This window comes from Maniola hyperantus, chromosome 1 (genome assembly GCF_902806685.2).
Source record: "Maniola hyperantus chromosome 1, iAphHyp1.2, whole genome shotgun sequence".
Taxonomy (NCBI): Eukaryota; Metazoa; Arthropoda; class Insecta; order Lepidoptera; family Nymphalidae; genus Maniola; species Maniola hyperantus.
Genome location: NC_048536.1, coordinates 1,563,547 through 1,584,872, shown reverse-complemented (window position 1 = coordinate 1,584,872; position 21,326 = coordinate 1,563,547). Strand labels below are relative to the sequence as shown.

The window sequence follows — 21,326 nt, the reverse complement described above, 5'->3', positions numbered from 1 at the left end:
GTGCTATGAATAAGCACTTTGGGCTTATATTTGTTTTCTTTCGCGATTACTCATTCTGCACACTTTTGGCATGTAAGTTGACTAGTTTATGCCCGCGATTTCCTCCATCTGGACTACACAAATTTTAAACCTCTAATTTACCCTCTTAGGGGTTGAATTTTTAAGAAATCCTTTCTTAGCGGATGTGTACGTCAAATCTAAATTTGACATACAGACAGCTAATAGCTGTCAGCGAATTTCAAGCCCGATCCATCCAATGGGTAGTATTAGCTGTGCGTTGATATACCAGTCAGCTTTATATTTACATTTTTTAGAATATTCTTTTTACTAGTCTTACTTATATCCTTCGTGGTTTTTATCTTGCATGCAGGACTAGATTTTTGAACTGTAAGATAACTGAACAGTTTGATGATAAATTCATCAAACTGGCCAGTTTTTGGCAAGTGACAAAATTCCTCTGTAAAAGATTATTTGAATAATCGACCCTATTTAATTGATTAATTATTTAGGAGACATCAAAAGACTCCTAACACTCTGGAAAACGCAACAGTGAAACATTGTAAAAATTTGTTTATTAGCATGTCAAATCACTGGTCTCTGTTGTACAATGTACACTGCCCTCTCTACAAGAAGAAAAAATTGGATGAAGCCACGCGCAAACTATTGACTACTGTAGGCTATAAAGTAATTCTAGATACCCAATAAAGTATGAAAGAAAAACCAAAATATAATCGGAAAGCAGCGATCAATCAAAGGCAATGAAGCGACCCGTAAAATAAAACGAAGGAGAGATGGGAAGGAAATGAAGATGTTATACAAAGCGGGGGTCATCATAACATCGCCCTTGCTCGACCCCACTTGATGTCAGACTGAATCGAATTGATGTTCCTCGGCACTACAAACTATTAGACTTGGTAATCGAATTTTTCTACAAAGATCCCTGATCCCGTGGTTTTATGTTATGAATGTTCTTTTTAGGGTTCCGTAGCCAAATGGCAAAAAAACGGAACCCTCATAGATTCGTCATGTCTGTCTGTCTGTCTGTCCGTCCGTATGTCACAGCCACTTTTTTCCGAAACTATAAGAGCTATGCTGTTGAAACTTGGTAAGTAGATGTATTCTGTAAACTGCATTAAGATTTTTATACAAAAGTAGAAAAAAAAACCAATAAATTTTGGGGTTCCCCATACTTAGAACTGAAACTCAAAAATTATTTTTTTCATCAAACCCATACGTGTGGGGTATCTATGTATAGGTCTTCAAAAATGATATTGAGGTTTCTAAAATCATTTTTTTCTAAACTGAATAGTTTGCGCGAGAGACACGCGTCGCGCTTTTCGAAACTAGTCGGGCTAACGTCGACTGGATACGTGAGTATAGCCGTAGAAATATACTATATATAGAAGAAAACATATTTGTACCCAATAAATAAAAGTTAGAGGCTCGCTGTCGCTACATTTCAGAGATGCTATTAGGATAAGAAATCAGATAGAGGGGAGCACCTACTTACAACATCAAATGTGACGAAGCTAAAGGTTAAATTGCTTGGAAACGACAGATGAAATGTCATTGTTTACGATTGGGTCCCATGTGTTTGGCTGAGTCTCATTATTGTTACTACGAACCATGGGAACAATTGTGGGATTCAATGGTTTGTGGGATAGTGATCATTTCATCTTTTGTGTAAAATCAAAACAGATACGATGACAATAACAAAATAAGTATAATGCGTAAAAAATAAGTTCTTACGCGCCATTTTAACTTTATGTGTCAAATGTCAAATTTGAAAGGTGAACCGTGGCCCTACCGCGGTTGTTTGACAGCTACAATGTCACGATCGCAATCATCTCTGATTGGTTAATGCTCGCTCACTATTGGCTACAATGCATTGTTGCAACACAAATCGCACAAATTCAGCCAATCAGAACAATTGAGATTGTAATAATGATTGATGCAGGTTTTAGACAATCGCCCTGCGGTACTTTTGACATGACAGTTGACCAGTGAAAAGTCATTTTGTGCGGACTATACATGAATTTATTTCCTGACAGGATTAAAATATTTCTGTATTAATTAATAGGAGATGCCCGGGAGCTAGTCAGCGTGGAATGTGGATCTAGGTTTCCGTGGAAACACTGATTTTCCGGGATAAAATGTAGCCTATGTATATCCGTCTCCGGAATGCCACATCTCTATACCAAACGTCAAAATTGGTATACGGATGGGCCGTGAAAAGATAACGGACAGACCATTAGCGAGATCAATAATTAAAACTAATACAAACTACCCACTTACTTCAATCCTTCATCAACGTATAATTTACGTTACTTTAGATTACAGTGAAAGATATTTCTTTATGAAAATGAATATAAAACTCATTCATTTGCTAAGTTCATCCGCAGCGAGACGTGATATTCAGCCAGAATTTTCATTTGCAAATTATTTGCATGCCTTCCATGCCGAATAAATCTACTGTAATTTGGAATTGGTGTCACAAATTTACATTTATAACGAAAAAATGGAAAGGTAACCCTTTCAGGAAAACGTGAGATCAGTGGCTCTACCGCGGTTGTTTGACAGCTACAATGTTACGATCGCAATCATCTCTGATTGGTTAATGCTCGCTCACTATTGGCTACAATGCATTGTTGCAACAAGAACAGCCAATCAGAACAATTGAGATTGTAATAATGATTGATGCAGCTTTTAGACAATCGCCCTACTGGATTATTACTTTGACAAATACTCTCTCTTTATTATTGTTAGTTTCTCCTTATTTTTTAAATCGATGACAAGTAATACCTTGTTTACCGGTCTTACCTGTTTGTAAGTGATGACGCACTCAGAAATAGAAAGGGTTAACATAGAAAGGATGTGGCAGTTTGATTGAACCCGTACACTTAATCGGGTTGTACTTACGCGGCATTGGAAGACTAAACTAACTAAATAAACACACATGCACTCACGCTCACACATACTCATAAGCACACACTCACACACGCATACACACACACATACAATCATACACACACTGTTGTAATTTTATTTTATTATTGTATATACCTACATTTATTCTAACTCTATTCTGTTAAAATAGTTTAATTATAATTTTAAGTAATCTCTTTTGGCCTTCTGTTATACCTAGATTTAAATTTAAATAATAATTATGTATTTACGCTGTTGATTACTTTCAAATAAAAAAAAAAAAAAAAAAAAAAAAAAATACCTTGGTGGCATGGCTTTGCCGGTGGAGTTGTAACTAGCCTTCAATCAGACTTAAGCTAATTGAAAAATTATGAATTTCCGAATTACTCCTGTGGTAAAAGGACTTGGAACTTGGAAGCTCCTATAAGACCTCAGCGTTACCATTGAGCCAAGGAGGTAATCAAAATTTACCTTGGTGGCATGGCTTTGCATGGATGCATGGATGGCATAGAGTAGTATCTAGCTCCAGGAGTAGAGGTAGAAGCCTCCAATCAGACTTAAGCCAATTGAGAAATTATGAATTTCCTATAGCTCCTATAAGGTCTTATAGGAGCTGGAAGCTTCTATAAGACCTTAGCGTTACCACCGAGCCAGGGAGGTACCTAATCAAAATTAAAGCTAGTCAGCAGTTTCCACACAAAAAATAATCTCGAAGCTAGAAACTATATTATAGTGTTAAATTACTAACACACTGCAAAAGAATAACTTAGAATAATTTGTTTCGGAGAAATTCGTTTCCTTTGCCAAACTGTGCAAACTTTTCCTGGAACAGATGGGCCACGATGTCTGGTCGTAATCAGATTTATGACGTCACAGTATTGCTGCCATTTTCCGCTTCCTATGCCCTATGCTCTTTAACATGAATTACTTAACACAAGTTAAGTATTCATATACATATCCATGACGTTAAATGTTACCTACATTTGACGCTAGGTAGCCTATGAAATGCCTATTTTTCTTGATTTCGCGACACCCATAGCCTAATACTTTACGTATCGTCGATTCTGCAGTTCGATTGCAAAAAACGGCATCAATCATTATTACAACCTTAATTGTTGTGATTGGCTGAATTTATGGTAATCTTGTTGTAACAATGCATTGTAATTTGTAACCAATAGTGAGCAAGCGGCAATCAATCACAGGTGATTGCGATCGTGGCATGGCCCCAGCTGCGCGATTGCGGTAAAACGATAGCTACAATGTCACGATCGCAATCATATCTGATTGGTTGACGCTCACTCCCTATTGGCTACAATTCATTGTTGCAACAATAATACCATAAATTCAGCCAATCACAACAATTGCGATTGTAATAATGATTAATGCAGGTTTTACGGAATCGACCTACTGGATCAAACCGAGAGTTCCCTCACACTAGTTCACTCTGGCCCAACTAAAACATAATTCTATAAACCCTGCAAACGCAAACATGTCTCATAAATAAAGTATGTCATACATTATGTTCCGGAGATCAGAAAAGGGCACGTGAAACAAGACTATGTTCCATTTCAGTTACGCACAGTCTAGACGTCACAGTCGTAGAACGTCGCCAAAGCTGAAAGCTCCAACTCGGTAATTGCTTTTGGAAACGGAATCTATTCACAAAAAGACTAAAAAGGCTCTGAATTTCCACAACATGTGAATCATTGTAATAAATTAACAACCCCTGGGAACTTGGCATGAGCTGTGCGTACTAGTTGCCATCCTTTCTCCACAAACTACGAGGAATTTCAGCCTGTATCCCCGTCGTTTAAGGCATATTTTGCAAAGTGTCGAAATAACACTTTGACAATTATTGTGTTTCCAAGTAAAGTTCGTTTCACGAAATTTACCGACTCATATTGTGGAAGAATTAGACAATTTTTACTGGCCAAATTATAAATTATCTCAGTTCTTTGCCATACCCAGTAAGATTAATAAGCTTAAATTAAAAATCAAGATTAAATTCCTCATTAGTAATACAGAAACACCCATGTCAAAATAAATAGATTGATAGATAGAGAATCTTTATTGCACACAAAACAAGAAGAAACTAGGAAATTAAAAACTAAAAACAATTGTATGCAAAGGCGGCCTTATTGCTCAAAGCAATCTCCACCAGGCACCTTTGAAATAATATTAATTCTGACCTTATTTAATTTCCAGCGACCATTGTTGAACCGACTCCATGCGTAATATTTGCCTCCTAATTATGTCACGTAATAAATACACATGTTCACCCTTCGAAAAGGTCTTTCACCAATTTTCCCCAATTTATTACGAACCCTAATGACGACCTATCATAACATTCATGTCCAAAATTACGTATGCAAATAGCAAAAAAAGAATTACATAGGTTTTGAATCTAATTTTCAAAGAATTTTTAAAGTAAATAATTTCAAGGTTTGTCGTGCGGCGTTCTAGATTTTTCTAGGACATTTTCTCTGCAACAAGACGGGACTTGTAAAATAAATCTTTCAAATTTAATATAGACTCCAGAGCTTACGTGACTTTGCATTCAGCGACAGATGCAAATGCTGTTCATACTAACGTCTTGAGTAACTTTTCGAGAGTTGCTAACTTATATTCCTACTGGAGTCAGTTTAGTAGTCATTTTGAAAAGCACGCTTTCTTCTTCCAGCCATTTCGCTTCATCTTCTGTGGAACCAAATAGATTGCATTTTACATTTAGTACATTTTATTTATATTAACAGTTTTTTTTAATTATTATATTAAATTCCACTTCTGATCTTCCATTATGTTTCGTGACAGCGCTGCAGCGAGACCATGTCTTTGCTATTAAAAAATTACATAAACCTATGCATAATTTAAAGATGAATTAAAAGCCTCAAAATTTATATCCCGAAGCCTGACTTCAAAAACTAATATACGCACCGAAGTAAAAAGAAAAGTAACAAAGTAGTAATTATTAAATTATAATCGTGATAATATGTAGTCGGATTGTGATCTTCAAGTAAAACCTAAAATTCCTGAAACAACAAATACACAAAAATGTTGAACAAATCTGCATTTTCAAAATCTGAATCTCCAAGAAGACGAAAATTCGCATTGAAGTAAAAAGAAAAGTAACAAAGTAGAAGTTATTAAATTATAATCGTGATATGTAGTTGGATTGTGATCTTCAAACAAAACCTGAAGTGCCTGAAACAAGGCAAAATCGATAAGCCGTCTCGGTGGCGGACGCGCGCCGCTGCTTCTTAATATTCTTTGCTGGAGCCGGCTAGCACGTGACTCAACTTGTTGCTGTGCTGGAGACGAATACAGTTACCTACTCAATTTAGGATCCAGTCATATTACCTATTATTACCGGCGATAGGTACCTTTTATTTGTGGGGAGGGGATGAATCATCATATTAGCCTGTAGAGTCTACTGTTGAAGGGCTTCCCTAGTGACTGAGCATCACCATATCGGATCCTCAACCTTTCTCATCCTACTCAATTAAGATCCATACATACTACCTATTTTATTACCGGCGATAGGTATCTTTTATTTTTGGGGAAGGGATGAATCATCATATTAGCCTGTAGAGTTTACTGTTGCAATCCTTCCCTACACCTGATCCTCAGCCTTTCTCATCCTACTCAATTTAGGATCCAGCCATATTACCAGCGATGGACTGTTTGTTTGTGGGGATGAGTCATCATTTAGCCTGTAGAATCCACCGCTGCAAACCTTATTGCGCATCACCAGACCCGATATTAGAGCCTTTCTCATCCTTCTCAATTTAGGATCATATTACCTATTTTTACCGGCTTTTTTTATTATAATACCTTTTATTTGTTGGGAAGGAATCAATCACCATATTGGATGTAGGATCCACTGCTGTATACTTTTCCTAGAGAGCATCACAACACCCCAGATTCAGACTTTCTCATTCTACAAACTAATATCCTGCCTGTCCCATAAGAATATAATATTATAATGTCAAAGTTAAACGGCCTAAAAGATTTTCGTACAAATCTTTGAGCATCTACACTTCTCTTAAAGTCTTAGCAAAAGTTGATAATTATTATGATGCTTTGCCAAAATTTTATAGTATACCTAACACGCGAAGGCTAGGCTACGAATAATAGGCTTTCACCTCTCTTATCCAATTTTCTCGTATGGGAATAGACAGATAATTTTTTTGGTTGATACACGTAAAATTCAAGAAGTAAGGTTATTGCAACTGCATCGTCAGTGATGTCGTAACCTCGTGCACCGGTAACACCGCGCGGCGATCGATCACGGCCAACAACCCCTGCAGCGCGTCCCCCTGCGGTACTAACTGGGAATTCCAGGACTCAGCTCCACTCGACCACACTAAGGAACTGTGGAAATACCACTGGCGGCGTCCGACATCCGTCCGCCACTCCATATAATTGATACCTATGGTCTAATTGTCTATCACGTTTACCTTCGCGTGTTTGTCAGTTGGTATGCGAACTTCCGTTATTTTGGTTGCACTTATGAGTAATATCTAAACCAATACTTTCTTTCTCCTATTTGATTACGAAAAAGGATCATGAGATTTTTCAAAAACTAGAGCCCAATTACAAATTGACCATAATAATAATAAATACACTTTATTACTAATATACTAATTAAGGCACTAAAATAATATATATATAATAATATATATTTAATATACTAATTAAGGCACTAAAATAATAACACGAAACAATATTATAAGGTAGTCAAAAGTTACAACGACAAATCCCTGCGGAACAGTTTTATAAAACCAACAATTTCATTAAAGGGAAGGTATGGCGCCCAACGTGGGGCCACCAAGATTAATAATTCCCACTTAGCCCGCTTATTATACTTTATGCTCGCAATATACAGGCGTAATCATACTTGAAGGACAAAATTAAGTATCCCTTTATTAAAATTTAAAATGTAGCATAACTTTGAATTATCTCCGTTGTATCAGTCAGATACACCCCTTTGGTTTCTACGCGGGAACGTTAAATCGCTTGGCGGCACTGCTTTGCCGGTTGGGTGGTAACTACCCATGGCCGTAGCCTCCCACTAGACCAGACCAGAGATTTATAAAATTCCAAACCGCTGCCGGGAATCGAACCCGGGACCTTCCACTAATAAGACCACAGCGCTTACCACTGCGCCAGGGAGGTCGTCGGTCCTATTCGGGGGTTTGGGGATTCGGTCACAGGTACGAATCTTTTTCTTTTCGGAGTTATATATATGCGTTTTAAGCAGTTCAATATCACTTGCTTTAACGGTGAAGGAAAACATCGTGATGAAACCTGCATCTCTGAGACTTCTCTATAATGTCCTGATCAGATGTATGAAGTCTGCCAAGCCGTACTTAGCCAACATGGTGGACTATGGAAACACCTTTCATATTCTGAGAGGAGACCAGGGCTCAGTAGTGAGCCGGCAATTGGTTGTTGATGATGATGATACGAGAGAATCAGCTGATCTACCACAGATCCTGTGTTACTGACATTGTCATCATCGCATTTATTTTTCTGTCTGAATATAGGACATTCTTGCTAAAAATGTGCAATTTCTCTGGCAATAGTGGAAGAATGTGAGCCATTTATACTTGGTTTGCACTTACCAATACCGTCTCAATTAATTATGTTACCGTTAAAAACAATTTTTTCTCCGCGTGTTAAATAACCATCGATACGGTGACGTTGTATTTTAAAACTTTTTGGTTTATCGTGTCAGAAGGTAATCCAAGTGTTTTGATTATGAGGTGCTTGATTATTATTCAGTGCTAATAGATTTAAAGTAACGGGAAATCAATCGGAAGCAATCCGAATGGTGAAACAAATTCAACGTTGCGTTGCTGGCTGTTAATTGGCTGCGGGTGGCGGCGCCGAGACGGCGGCGGAACCGCCGCATGGTGCCCCCTCGCTCACTCTATACGCCGCCCGACCGCCCTCGGCTCGGGAGTTTTTACGACGAGAAGCCCACCGAGACCGGAACGAGTCTAGGCTCTCAAATTAGTCTGTCTCACCTGTCCCTGGACCCTAGTTTGTAGGTGTGACTGCGTCATCTCCAGTTATTAGCTCGTCTCAGGTACGCCTATATCAACTTAAAAGCATTTACAAGCTGCTGTTGCGAAACAGTCTTCTGTACTCACGCAAATCATAAAACAGCGCGAGCTTTCATGCCATCCAGTTTATCCTGTGGTATTTATTTTAAAAATCTGGATTTACATAATCGTAGCAAATACATGTCAGAATATAAAGTTGATATGCTGTCTCGTAAATCTCAAAGAAGCTAATATAATCGCGGATGACATTATTTTTCCATTCGGTAGGCTTATTTTCTTGTGCGGGGTTATCGAGTTAGGGACGGCGGCGCGGCGGGGGTGGGTGGCGACGGGGTGAGTCCGCAGGGCGCAGTGCCGCTATCGACCGACTACCCTCCCCCCAGCGTGGCTCAGTTTCCGGACGAGAGTCGCGCAGTCCGCACGCGCCGCGACGCGACTCCGCCACACGTTAGATAGATAGTCAATTTCAAGCTACCACCATGCTGATAGGACTAGTTCGGGATTCGGTGATGCAGTGCTTCTGCCACTCATGCCGCGCGCCCGTATTGCCAGCAGGTTGGAACGGCTACGAAGAAGAATTTCTCACACTGGATACTTCTGTTTTACCGGCTCTGCCGGCATGCTTGCTGCGAGGATAAAACGCCCACTAAAGCTTGTGTATTTCGACAGATTTATTTTTTAATAATGGACCGTAAAGGATTATGAATTGACTAATTGAAATGGTGCAAGAGAAAAAGTTGTTCGCTAAATTCTCAAATTACTTTTATACCTTTTGTCAAATTAGTGCTTACTGAGGCAATCAGACGATTAAGCTAGGGACCTTGCAAGAAATCTCATTTTCAATACTTTCATAGCATCTCATTTCAGCATAGTTTTAAAATCCACATAACCTCTCAGTTGAAGCCGGCCGGCTTTTGTGTTCTGCGCCGTTGCCGGTATCCAACTTTTCTTATGTGTCATAGTGACAGATGCAGAGACAGAAATTGTTTTGCTTAAAAATAAAGTTACTTACTCTAAAAACCTTATCTTTCGATCATTTTCGATTATTTTCGAGATATTTTTCTTTATCACTTCATAAATGTTGTTTTTTTGGAAAAAAAATCTTGGAAACCTTGTGTCAGTCGCTAATTTTTGTTACAGCTGATATAGCCTGTGTGTGCGTATTGATATCATCGGTTAAACATAACTGCGTAATGTCAACCATTTTGTACTGTTCGTTAAAACAACCACATGCGTCCACCATTTTGTGCTATAGTTAACGTTACATCTTTCTTTTCTATACCTTCGACATTATCTCTAGTCTACCCTTTAACATAGTCATGTATACCTTTACTCGGTTCGTAAACAGTAATTACATTAATTGCTTAATTAATTTAAAAAATGGCACTTCGGTCACTTGTTATATCTAACCCCAAATCTGACTTGCGCCCCCCATGTCGCCAGTTTGTTTAAACGATTATGTCCATTCAAATAATAGCCCTTATTAATGCTGTACACGCAAACGTCGCATAATCGTCACTCATTCCCTTTGGGCTATTTATTGATGACTATTCTTTATTTGCTAAGCCTTAATTGCCGCCCCTTCAACGGCACCTATTGCCTACAAATGACTTCCATTTGCATAAAAGGCTAGTGTGTTTGTAGCTGTTTGTACACAAATTGCTAATGTACCCTTTTGTAAAGACACGTTACGGGGTTGGAGATGACATAATTGTTTAGGGTGGGATTATTAGAGCTGAGTTTAATTGACTCAACAAGTTCGGCACCCCTTCTGATGTTCAGCTAATGTGACACGAGGTTACTTGCCTCATTTACCTTCGCAAATTGCCAATTAAAGCGTATGATATTAAGAGGTGTCATATTATGCCTTCTGGGGAAATGACACTTTCAGATTACGTCCCAGATTAAAATAATTTTAATGATTAGTTTCATTTAAAAAAAATTACAAAAAATTTACTGCCTTTAATTTAATTTTTTGTGTAGTCTTTCTGGATTGTAAAAATTGTGTCATCAGTCACTAGTAGCTCGAGATGTACTCGACCTATAACCCGGTCAGCACTTGGTCCTGATTTTTAGGTCGACCAAAGTAGCATGATTCGTATCATTTCAAAGAAGTGGCCCTTGCATGTTTTATTGAAGAGAGATATTCATACGCTTAAGGGTTTTCTGATTCTTAGTAAAGTCAGTACTAAGTAGCGATTTATATTCCATAAATATGCAAAGTTAGAGGAAGTTATCAGATGTTTTAAAAATTTAATACTGCCACGATGCATTGCAGGCTTAAAAGTTTGCGTGTCACGCGACATTATAACTTTGACTTTATGTTATAGTCAAACTTCGAGATTCCGAAATGACAACGAAGTTTTATACTCAAAAACTTTAACATAGTCATTATAGACTACCAAAGAAAGCTTATCACGAGCAACATCGTCAAACTTCGTAACTTGTAGAGGTTTAATAAACTTACCTTTTTCATTATCGTGTTATCTTCGTGTATAATCTAGTTTTAACCAGACCCCCAATTGTGTAAGAATAACGTTTTATATCGTTATCGTAATCGTCAACAAATTCTGCATTTTGATTGGCTGTAAAAAAAATAAACAGCGAATCCACCAATCAAAGGGAAAAATTCGTTGACGATTACGATAATACGTTTTTCTTACACAATTGGGCGGCAGGTCCCTCCTTCATTATCGTGTTCTCTAGCTTACTTTTTCTCTTCGTTTATAATCTACATTTAATTGTTTATTCAGTAGACTACAGAAGGAGATGAATAGTTCCAGTCCACTTTATGATAGCTAGCCAAGTCTTCTATTTCCTCACCACGTCATCTTCATTAACTGCAATGCACAATTATAATTTAGTTCTACATAACTCGGCTCTAATTAATAGAAACAACATGAACCACGAGACCCTCTATGTTCTCAAATATTTTTAAAAACCATCCTCTTTTAGCTCTTAGTTTATTTAAAGCAATCCCATTCGCGCCCCTTCAAAGTTTCAAACACACTCCTCCGCGAAGTAACACTTGTAATCCCAAAGGTTGTAAATTCGCTTTTCGTTTCCCCCTCGCGAGTTTTAAGGCCTGTTTTAAATATATTATCAGTTTTCATGTCGTATCGTGTGGCGCCGGAGGGGCTGGCTGCCCTTTCATTTGTAACTACTGCATTAAATATTTATGTTCGATCCGCTCCGTTTTTTATGTCGCTACATTGTTTCACTTAGCTTATTCGAATATTTTTATAGCATTGCTTTTCGAAATGTATAGAGAGAGAGAAAGCCAGCGCGTGCCAGACCTTCGTTGTTTTATAAAAGCTGAAAGATTCTCTGCATATGGTCCCCAACACTGGAGGATTAGTGGTTCCCTTGGTGAAAAACTGCAATTTGACAGCATAATTTACCAGGAATTTAGTTATTTGAGTTCAAAGCCTTTGTATCGATCGCCGGTATTCGGGCGGTTATGGAAACTAGGTTTAGTGTGGTTCCTTGGACGAAAAACTGCGATATTAGCATGGTTTACCAGCAATTTAGTTATTTGAGTTCAAAGCCTTTTCATCGATCGCCGGTATTCGAGCGGTTATGTAAACAAGGATTAGTGGTTCCTTCGGCGAAAAACCGCAATATGGCAGCATCAGTCCGCATTAGTGCGGCCGTGGCCCGCGTGACGTAAGTTTTCAGCTGCATTGTCTTTTACGTGTGTTTCTATTTTTCGTATTAGTCATGTCACGTAGGCACGGGATGTGTACATAGTTTCTTGTTAGTTATTGTTTTGTGATGAAATGAACTTTCATTGGTAAAATGTTTACCTTGATCTCTTATAGTTCTTACATTTCACGAGGGCGAGTGGCACATGCTTGTGTTTAAGTCGCATCGGTATAAGTAAGGTAAAGAATGAGTGCGTTTGCGAGTGATTGTTCGCGACTGATTGGTCCGACATGTATGCACACTTAGGTACGCAATGTCCATGTATACGATACGACGTAACCAGAAGTAAAATTCACTCGTCTTCGTGAATTGCAAGAACTGTCTCAAAAATACTTTCACCTTTTACAGCACCACGCAAATCCTAAAACAAACTCGACGCACGTTTCGCCGGAGCATTCTCAGGAGATGTAGACCTTACAATTCACAATTGCAAAGTGAATTGTAAATTTTGTTTGCATTGTGAATTGTCGCATGCTGCATGTTGCAACATACAGATTCGACCTGTTTCAGCAGATTATAGCAAATTAAGCTTTTGGTATATCATGGATTTCCGCAAAAGAACGCCTGCTTCTATACAAAATTTCCCATGTGTTTCCCAAATACATTTAGTTTTCTAAAAGTGACTAAGCTTTCTATGTACAGATGTGTATAATAAATAGCTCCAACCGTACGTAGAATGCTGTCTCATGTGTTTTATTACCAAGTAGGGATACTTACACGTTTTCTATATTTGTCGATTCACTTTCGCACATGCCATTGACTTCAATATCTAATTTTAACACTCACTCAGTCTTACCAACTTTACTGTGCGATGCAGTATTTAACTTTAATTAATTGAATAACATCTTCAACGCTTTTGGACAACTATCTACCGTCTCTTACGTCTATTTTTAGTACATGACTAGGCTTTGGCTTATTATTCGTAATCTATTTTGACTAACTATTACTTTGACTAGCTATTACACCATATTACAGGTTATCGAATATGTCGTATTTAAATCCCGTAGGAACGCTTGGTTTTTTTCCTGTTTTAATGTAGATAACTGCGGTGCTGCGGGAGACGAAGTTCGAGCTGTCATGGACAGTAGCCCACTATCCTCTTTTTTGTTCTTTTCACTGGAACTTCACGAGCTGTCCGGCAAAATACACTCACAACGTCACTATTAACTTTCGATGTCGTGGGATGCCGTCTTGGTTTGCATAATTCTACCACTGTCCCATTCCGTCGTGACCACGACCCGTGCAATTGGGTTGAACAATCGACAAATAAAAACATCAAATTAATCATGATATGTACCCGTTATCTACATTAGAATATGTCCTTAAACCACGAAATAAGCTTAAAATAACTAAAATTATCCTGAATCTGTTTCTAGGATGTAAGGATGTCTCTAAACGGAATTCTATTTGTACTCCGACCTAGTCTAGATTCGTCTTCGGTATATAATTTTGAAAGTAAGGTGTATTTTCTCGAGTATTCTTTACGTACCTATTTAACATTTCTATCACGTAGAGGCCTCTCATCTCGTTGTCGTTTTGTCCTTGTATAACAGCCCAAAAATTGCTTTACGAACTTGTGGACCTTTTCACCGCTGGCACTGTAATGAGTTTTTGTAATTACTGAAATTGATTTCATTTTATGTACGTGATCACTTTAAATGTTGTCTTTTGAATCTTCTTTCTAAGGTCAAGGTTTTTTTTTATTATTTTTATTTATAAAGAATATTAGCCATGTTAAATGACTAATATTCCCCCTTTCCTCTCCAACTAAGCGTCAAGCTTGTGCTAGGAGTAGGCACGACAATAGTGCAACGGGCGGGGTTTGAACCGTCGACCTTTCGGTTTTCAGTCCACTCCTTTACCCGTTGAGCTATTGAGGCTCTAAAGGTATGGACAGGGATAACGAATAATACGTATCTACTAAAGCCACACTTCTTTTGAATTCAACGTAGCAAGTTCGTCATATTTATAACCAGATCTCCATTACTTATAAGTTATATCCAATAAACATTTCGAGCTATCAGCATTTACTAAGGTAATTTTTCGATGTAGAATGTTCTCTCCATTAAAGATCTACATATATATTTTGTTATTGACTGGAAGTCTATCAGTTCAGACCATATTGCTAGATCATCGTATCTGACATGCTCAACTACTTGAATTGGCATGTGTGGATACAATTTCAGGCATTCCTATGCTTAAGAACAGTTTTTTTCTCTCGATCTACGGCTGTGTTCATGAACAAATATTCCTATTTTCAACTTTTTACTGAAAGTTACTTGTACATTCTAAAACAGATTTGTTTTTATTTTTAGGCATAATAGTTTTTGATTTATCGTGCAAAATGTCGATAAAATACGATTCTAGTACGGAACCCTCAGTGCGCGGGTCTGACTCGCAGTTGGCCGGTTTTTTATTATTGTTTTTTTTATGTCAGTGTAATTGTTTGCTTTTATGTCGAACTGTAGTTTCAGTATTGCTTTCATGTATAGGCACTTTCCAGTTTTGTCACGCGAGTGCGGGTTTCCTTTCGGGCTTTCATTAATACAAAACGAAATGCTCTACGAATAAACATTAGCTGACCGAATTGTACGTAATTGCTATTGGATTGTCGTGGCTGAAGGGGGGATGATGGTGATTGAGAGTGTATTGTTGATAGGTACAACATTTGCCTCTTAACTTACTGTTTCTACTTTTATCGGACTTCCTATTTCAGTACCCGTAGTACAAGATTTTATGTCTCACCAAACGAAACCAAATTCGAGAGTCGAAATACTTCCGCGTTACAGTAAAATGGACCTAAACAGCCTTGAATTGAAGTCAAATATTCAATGCCACTGATTTTAATTTCGCAATGTTTCCGCTTGGAGCGCTGGCTGTAGAAGTGTAGACAAACTTGAGCTTTAAAACAAGGCTTTTAAGATCCAGTTTACTGTAACGCGGAAGTATTTCGACTCTCGAATTTGGTTTGGTTTGGTGAGACGTAAAATCTTGTACTACGGGTACTGGCGCTTTGTTGTTCAGTCGTTTTGCAACACTATAACTGCCTATCGATTTACTTTCGGGCTTTCATTAATACAAAACTAAATGCTCTACGAATAAACATAAGCTGACTGAATTGTACGTAATTGCTATTGGATTGTCGTGGCTGAAGGGGGATGATGGTGATTGAGAGTGTGTTGTTGATAGTACAACATTTGCCTCTTAATTTACTGTTTCCTTTTTTATCGGGCTTTCTATTTCTGTCGCGATGCTTGCGAAAATGCTTCATTTCCTGCAGGGCGATTGTCTAAAACCTGCATCTATCATTATTACAATCTCAATTGTTCTGATTGGCTGAATTTGTGCGATTCTTGTTGCAACAATGCATTGTGGCCAATAGTGAGCGAGCATTAACCAATCAGAGATGATTACGATCATGACGTTGTAGCTGTCAAACAACCGCGGTAGGGCCACAGAACTAATAGATCAGTCAGTCAGTCAGTCACCTTTTCGTTTTATATATTTAGATTTACATTTATGTACGATAGGTACCTATACAATGACCTATAGTAGCCAAAATGGCTAAAAGCTCGTGTAAGCGCGCTCATTTTGGTTTAACAACTTCCCGAAATGACACTAGGACGTGGTTTTATCGCCTCAATTCAGGGTAAATGCAGTTTGAGGTGCCATTTCGCACAGTTACAAGCAAGCCAGTGGGCGTGTTATCCTCGAGGGGCGCCGTGTCGGTCGGGGTGGGCCCCTCTCATTCGATGTTGTTGTTTAGCTCACAGACGGTCAGCGCCGGTCAAGAAACCAGTGGGGAAGCCGAGGACTAAACAGCCCAAGAAAGTTAAATTTATCAGTAAGTAGAAAACACTTCACAACAACACACGCTTTTATAAGCGTGCTATATCAAGTACTCTATACTTAAGTATAGTATAAGCTGTGATAGCCTAGTAGTAAGGACGTCCGCCTTCTAATCGGAGGTCGGAGGTTCGATCCCGGGCATGTACCTCTAACTTTTCGAAGTTATGTGCGTTTTAATTAATTAAATATCACTTGCTTTAACGGTGAAGGAAAACATCGTGAGGAAAACTGCATGCCTGAGAGTTCTCCATAATGTTCTCAAAAGTGTGTGAAGTATACCAATCCGCACATGGCCAGCGTGGTAGACTATGGCCAAAACCCTTCTCACTCTGAGAGGAGACCTGTGCTCTGTAGTGAGCCGGTGATGGGTTGATCATGATGATGATACTTATAGTCCGCGACAGGTTGAGATAGCAATGAGGGTATGAGGCGGGGAGACGCCCCGCACACCCGCATGTTACCGGCACTCGCCCGCACCGGGTTCGCGCGAAGGTTGTGTGTGTGTGCGCCCCGATTGCCATCTTGACCTGTCGCATACTATACTTATAGTCGATTCGGCTGTTAGGCGGTACGAAGCTCGCCGGGGCAGCTAGTTTTTTATTATTTTTATGATAGTGTTTTTACCTACATTTTAAAATTATTTAGAAAATAATTTAGCTTAGCTACTTTGATATTTTTTTACAAAAATTTATAGTATCGTTTCGTAATTAAAAACCTTTTTTATTATAACAATATTTTTTCATATCAATTATTTTTAAACGCGCTTTCAATCTTTTATGTTCGCGCTGGCATTGTTTCAAATAAAAGAAAAGCTTCGGTTCATCGTACAGAAACAGTAGCTAGAGTTCGTGAAAGCGATACGATTCCCGGGGAGGATTATTCACGTACATTTGTGTATAAACCATGTACAATACATAGGTGTATATATGTATATGTGAGTGAGTGCAAAATTACTATGAGTCACTCGCGTGGGGCGACTTACCCTACCTTGTACCCTCTTGTAAAATAAATCATCTACAGACGCATCAACATGTTGGCTCCGGTCGGTCCATCCAACTTCTAAAGTTGAAGCTTTAAGAAATGTTTCGCGTGTGCCTCGAGGACAATAGGACAGGATAGAACTGCTTCTCTTTAAAGTGCCCCGTAAACATTGAAACATGTTTGTCAAATATTACGGTTTTTTTGGTCAAATTATTTAAACGTCTGCGGTCGTCAGTGTCAGTCAGTGTTTGTCAAACAAACTACGTGTTTGGCAAATTTGATTTACGGCTTGTTTGACAAACATGCTAGACCGTTTACGGGGCACTTGAAATATTCTTAGTTATCTCGTAGTTGTCATACTATCAGAATAGGCAATAGCAGCACTAGAATCAGCTATAATATGCAAAAGTTGTTCGAGATATTGCTGCGTGGTAATACCTAACTCAGCTATGATAAATGTAAAATGTGTAAAATGCCCAGCCAGTAAAATGTTAATAAAGTTTTTTCAACAAAATAGCCATGCGCCTGATAGCTTAGTTGGAACGTGCCTGCATAGAAGGTGTTTTCTCTTCGATAGTATTCTTGAATGTCCCAATATGGAAATTAGCGGGGAAAAAAGAAGCCGGAAGGGTATTCCATGTTCCATATCCTAGCAGTGCGTATTAGAAACAAGAAAGTTCGTGGAATTTTGACTATTAGAGGTGCAGACCTTTACAATGGCTTGCAGTCCCATAGTAAAATGGTAACCGGGAAATAATATATCAAATAGTTTCTAAGCACACTTTCCGAAGTATATCCTGTAGAATACCAACAAAAAGTATAAGAAACCTGCTCAAACCAGAAAAAAGTCTACGGACTTGTGTTGAGGCGTGGAAGTCGAAAAGAATTGGAAATTGGCTGGTCTGTCGACGCTACTCACATTACAAAAATATGAAACTCGGTAGATATGCTCATTCCTGCCGACCTTGAATATTGCATTTGTTCCAACCAGACGCGACGCGACGACGGTCCCCTGGATACCGTTCGTTTTTAAAATTCCCATCCGCAACATGGACCGGGCTTAATTAAATAGCTTTTATCATGGAGCAACAAGCCTACGAATTGACTTACCGTTTTCTGATACACGAGTAGCGTGTTCAACGTTGCTCCGAGAAATTGATTACAAGGAAGTGCATTGCGAAACGTGTCGCGGCGGTTTGGGCCGAAATATAAAACTGCGATGCGACGCGAGGCGAATTCGCAACGCAAAATACTGTAATGGGATGTGATACCGCGCTGCAAGGCGTCTTGCTGCCACGGGCCACGGTTCGGATAACAAATCAATTGCCGCTCGTCTGTAATTTGTATAATCTTGTATTACATCGCACACGGCCACGCGTACCCACGCATTTTCGTTGACGTCCTGTCGTGCAATTTCCGCTGCAGATCAATTTTCAAGTTTTAGCCTAAAAAAAATTGTGCACTCGACACACACCTATAATAACACCTGACACCTTTTGACCGAGTGGTCCGGTTGTTTGGCAGAAAGAAACGTTGTTCTGACTCGAGGGGAACGGTTTTCTGACTTTTACAATGTCTCCCAGCGCCGAGAGTGTTAATTGCTCTGTAATTATAATTTAATGCATCGCACCACATTCATGACCGTAATGGACTTTGAGTGTATATCGGTAAGGTGCGAAAATATGTATTTTATAAGTACTCGTTTCAAGTAATTATGTTGTCGACTGCCCTTAATGATACTATTTAATATGTCTATAGGGTATTTCGTAACATAAAATCACATTTAATTATTCGTGTAGGTAATTCGCCTAGTGGTTATGATTGTTGATCGGAGCGTGCTTGCCTAGAGGGTACCTATTTAATCTTGCGTTGAAGGTACTTAAGTGTGTGGCAGGAAACATGGATGCCGGAAGGATTGATTATTGACTTATCCCACTTCTGATGTTGGAGATAAGGCGAGATTACATCTCCAAGCAAATGTAATTCTTGATCTTTAATACTTTTGTTAAACAAAATCTTCTTTTGTCAACAGCCACTGAAATCCGATGCCAAGAGATGTCGAAGGGCGGTCTAGCATACGAGGTGATCCTTGCGGAGCCGGTGGGAGTGCCAGTGCCTCGCCGCGCGGACTCACCCGAGAAGACGCCATCCGTTGAGGAGATCCAGGAGAAACTGAAGGCGGCTGAGGAGAGGAGACGCGTATGTATCATGTTTTACCAGTCAAGGCAGTCTAGCATACGAGGTGGTCCTTGCGGAGCCCGTGTGTGTGCTAGTGCCGAGGATATGCCGCTGTAGCCTGTCTAGGAGATCCAGAAGAAGCTGAAGGCGGTCGAGGCGAAGAGATGTGTAAGTATGATATTTCACCAGTCATGGCAGTCGAGGTGATCTTTGCGGTGCCGGTGAGCGTGCCAGTGATGCACTGTGCCGACTTATCCGAGATGACGCCGTCCGTCGAAGAGACCCAAGTGAAACTGAAGGCGGCTGAGGAGAGGAGACTCGTAGGTAACAATTGACAGACAATTCGTGGTCATCATGACCAGATGTTATTCGCCTCACGAACATTCACCATATCTCTCTGACACCCAGGTTCAAGAGTAAAGGACACAGCACACTTCATTTGGTTGAACCATCGCATGGGCGAAATTGTTCGCCATCTAGTGCCTTCTTAGTTCCACTTTGCTCTTGTGTCATAATTTATCCTTCTTCTCTTCTTCAAGTGCCATCTCCTACCGAAGGTTGGCAATCATTAAGGCTAACTGGATCTTGTTTACTGCTGCCCTAAACAGTGATCTTGTACTCATGTTAAACCACTGGCGAAGGTTCTTGAGCCAGGATATTCGTCTACGGCCAGGTCTACGTCTGCCTTTTATCTTGCCCTGTATTATAAGCTGCAGTAGATCGTATTTTGGGTTGCGCATAACATGGCCCAGATATTCGAGCTTTCTCCTTTGCACACATTTAAGTAACTCAGTGGACTTCCCCATTATTTGCAGCACGGTGGTATTGCGTACACGATCTCTCCATGAGATTCGCAACATTCGCCTGTACACCCACATCTCGAACGCCTCCAGCTTGTTGCTCATCGCTGGCGTTAAAGTCCAGGCTTCGACTCCATACAATAAAACTGAGAAAACATAGCACCGTGCCAACCGCATCCGAAGCGGTATTTTTAAATTGCGGTCACAGAGAACTCTTTTTAGCTTTTATTTAGAATTTATCCTTAGGTCAAGATTATCTGTCTGAAATCTCAATCTAGAGATTGAATAGGGTAGCACCCTAAAAGTGAAATTCTTGACAAAAAACGATCCAGAGAACAGTCAATATCGTGTGTCCGAGACAAAATTTCAAATATTCACTTTTAGAAACTTCACACCCCAAATTATTGATGTGGTGTGAACTGCAAACATCAAATAAATTGATTAATTAAAATCATCAAATTATTCGTTTTTATACTCGTATATCATAATAATTTCGATAACCTAGACTGGTCAAATGACCAGTCTAGGCCCTGAAGGTTAGCCGCAGTGATTTATTGTTCTTATAAAATCGATAAGCACTTGACCTATCTCGTAAGTTTCGCGGCTGTGGCCACCACGTATGCCGCGCCGCCCTGCCCATAAAGAGCCGCGCGACCGCTCGTAAAACTAATGCCTCTACTTTAAGCCCACAAAGGGATTCTTGGGGCCTTATAAAAAGTTACCTCCTAACATTAGGCGTAATGAAAAATCCACTCCTTGCCGATTTGGGACAGCTTTCGTTTCTGTAGCCGCTGAAATAAATTTATCATTTTAGTCTTGA

The 21,326-nt window shown here is 39.3% G+C and overlaps 2 protein-coding genes across 6 annotated transcripts in view; both read left to right on the top strand.

Annotated features, from left to right (window-relative positions):
* Zir (dedicator of cytokinesis) overlaps positions 1–21,326 on the top strand; it is a 375,809-nt gene that overhangs the window by 258,083 nt on the left and 96,400 nt on the right. The window lies entirely within an intron of this gene.
* stai (stathmin) overlaps positions 1–21,326 on the top strand; it is a 56,596-nt gene that overhangs the window by 20,782 nt on the left and 14,488 nt on the right. For 2 of the 4 annotated variants that reach the window (XM_069509358.1, XM_034970046.2), the window contains exons 1-3: positions 9,400–9,548; positions 16,465–16,542; positions 19,561–19,727. In XM_069509358.1, the coding sequence (XP_069365459.1) occupies positions 9,473–9,548; positions 16,465–16,542; positions 19,561–19,727 (321 nt within the window). In that variant the 5' untranslated portion in view covers positions 9,400–9,472. Of the gene's footprint in view, positions 1–8,904; positions 9,017–9,399; positions 9,549–16,464; positions 16,543–19,560; positions 19,728–21,326 lie in introns of those variants that run through there. The other 2 variants (XM_034970201.2, XM_034969893.2) reach the window with 2 other exon arrangements.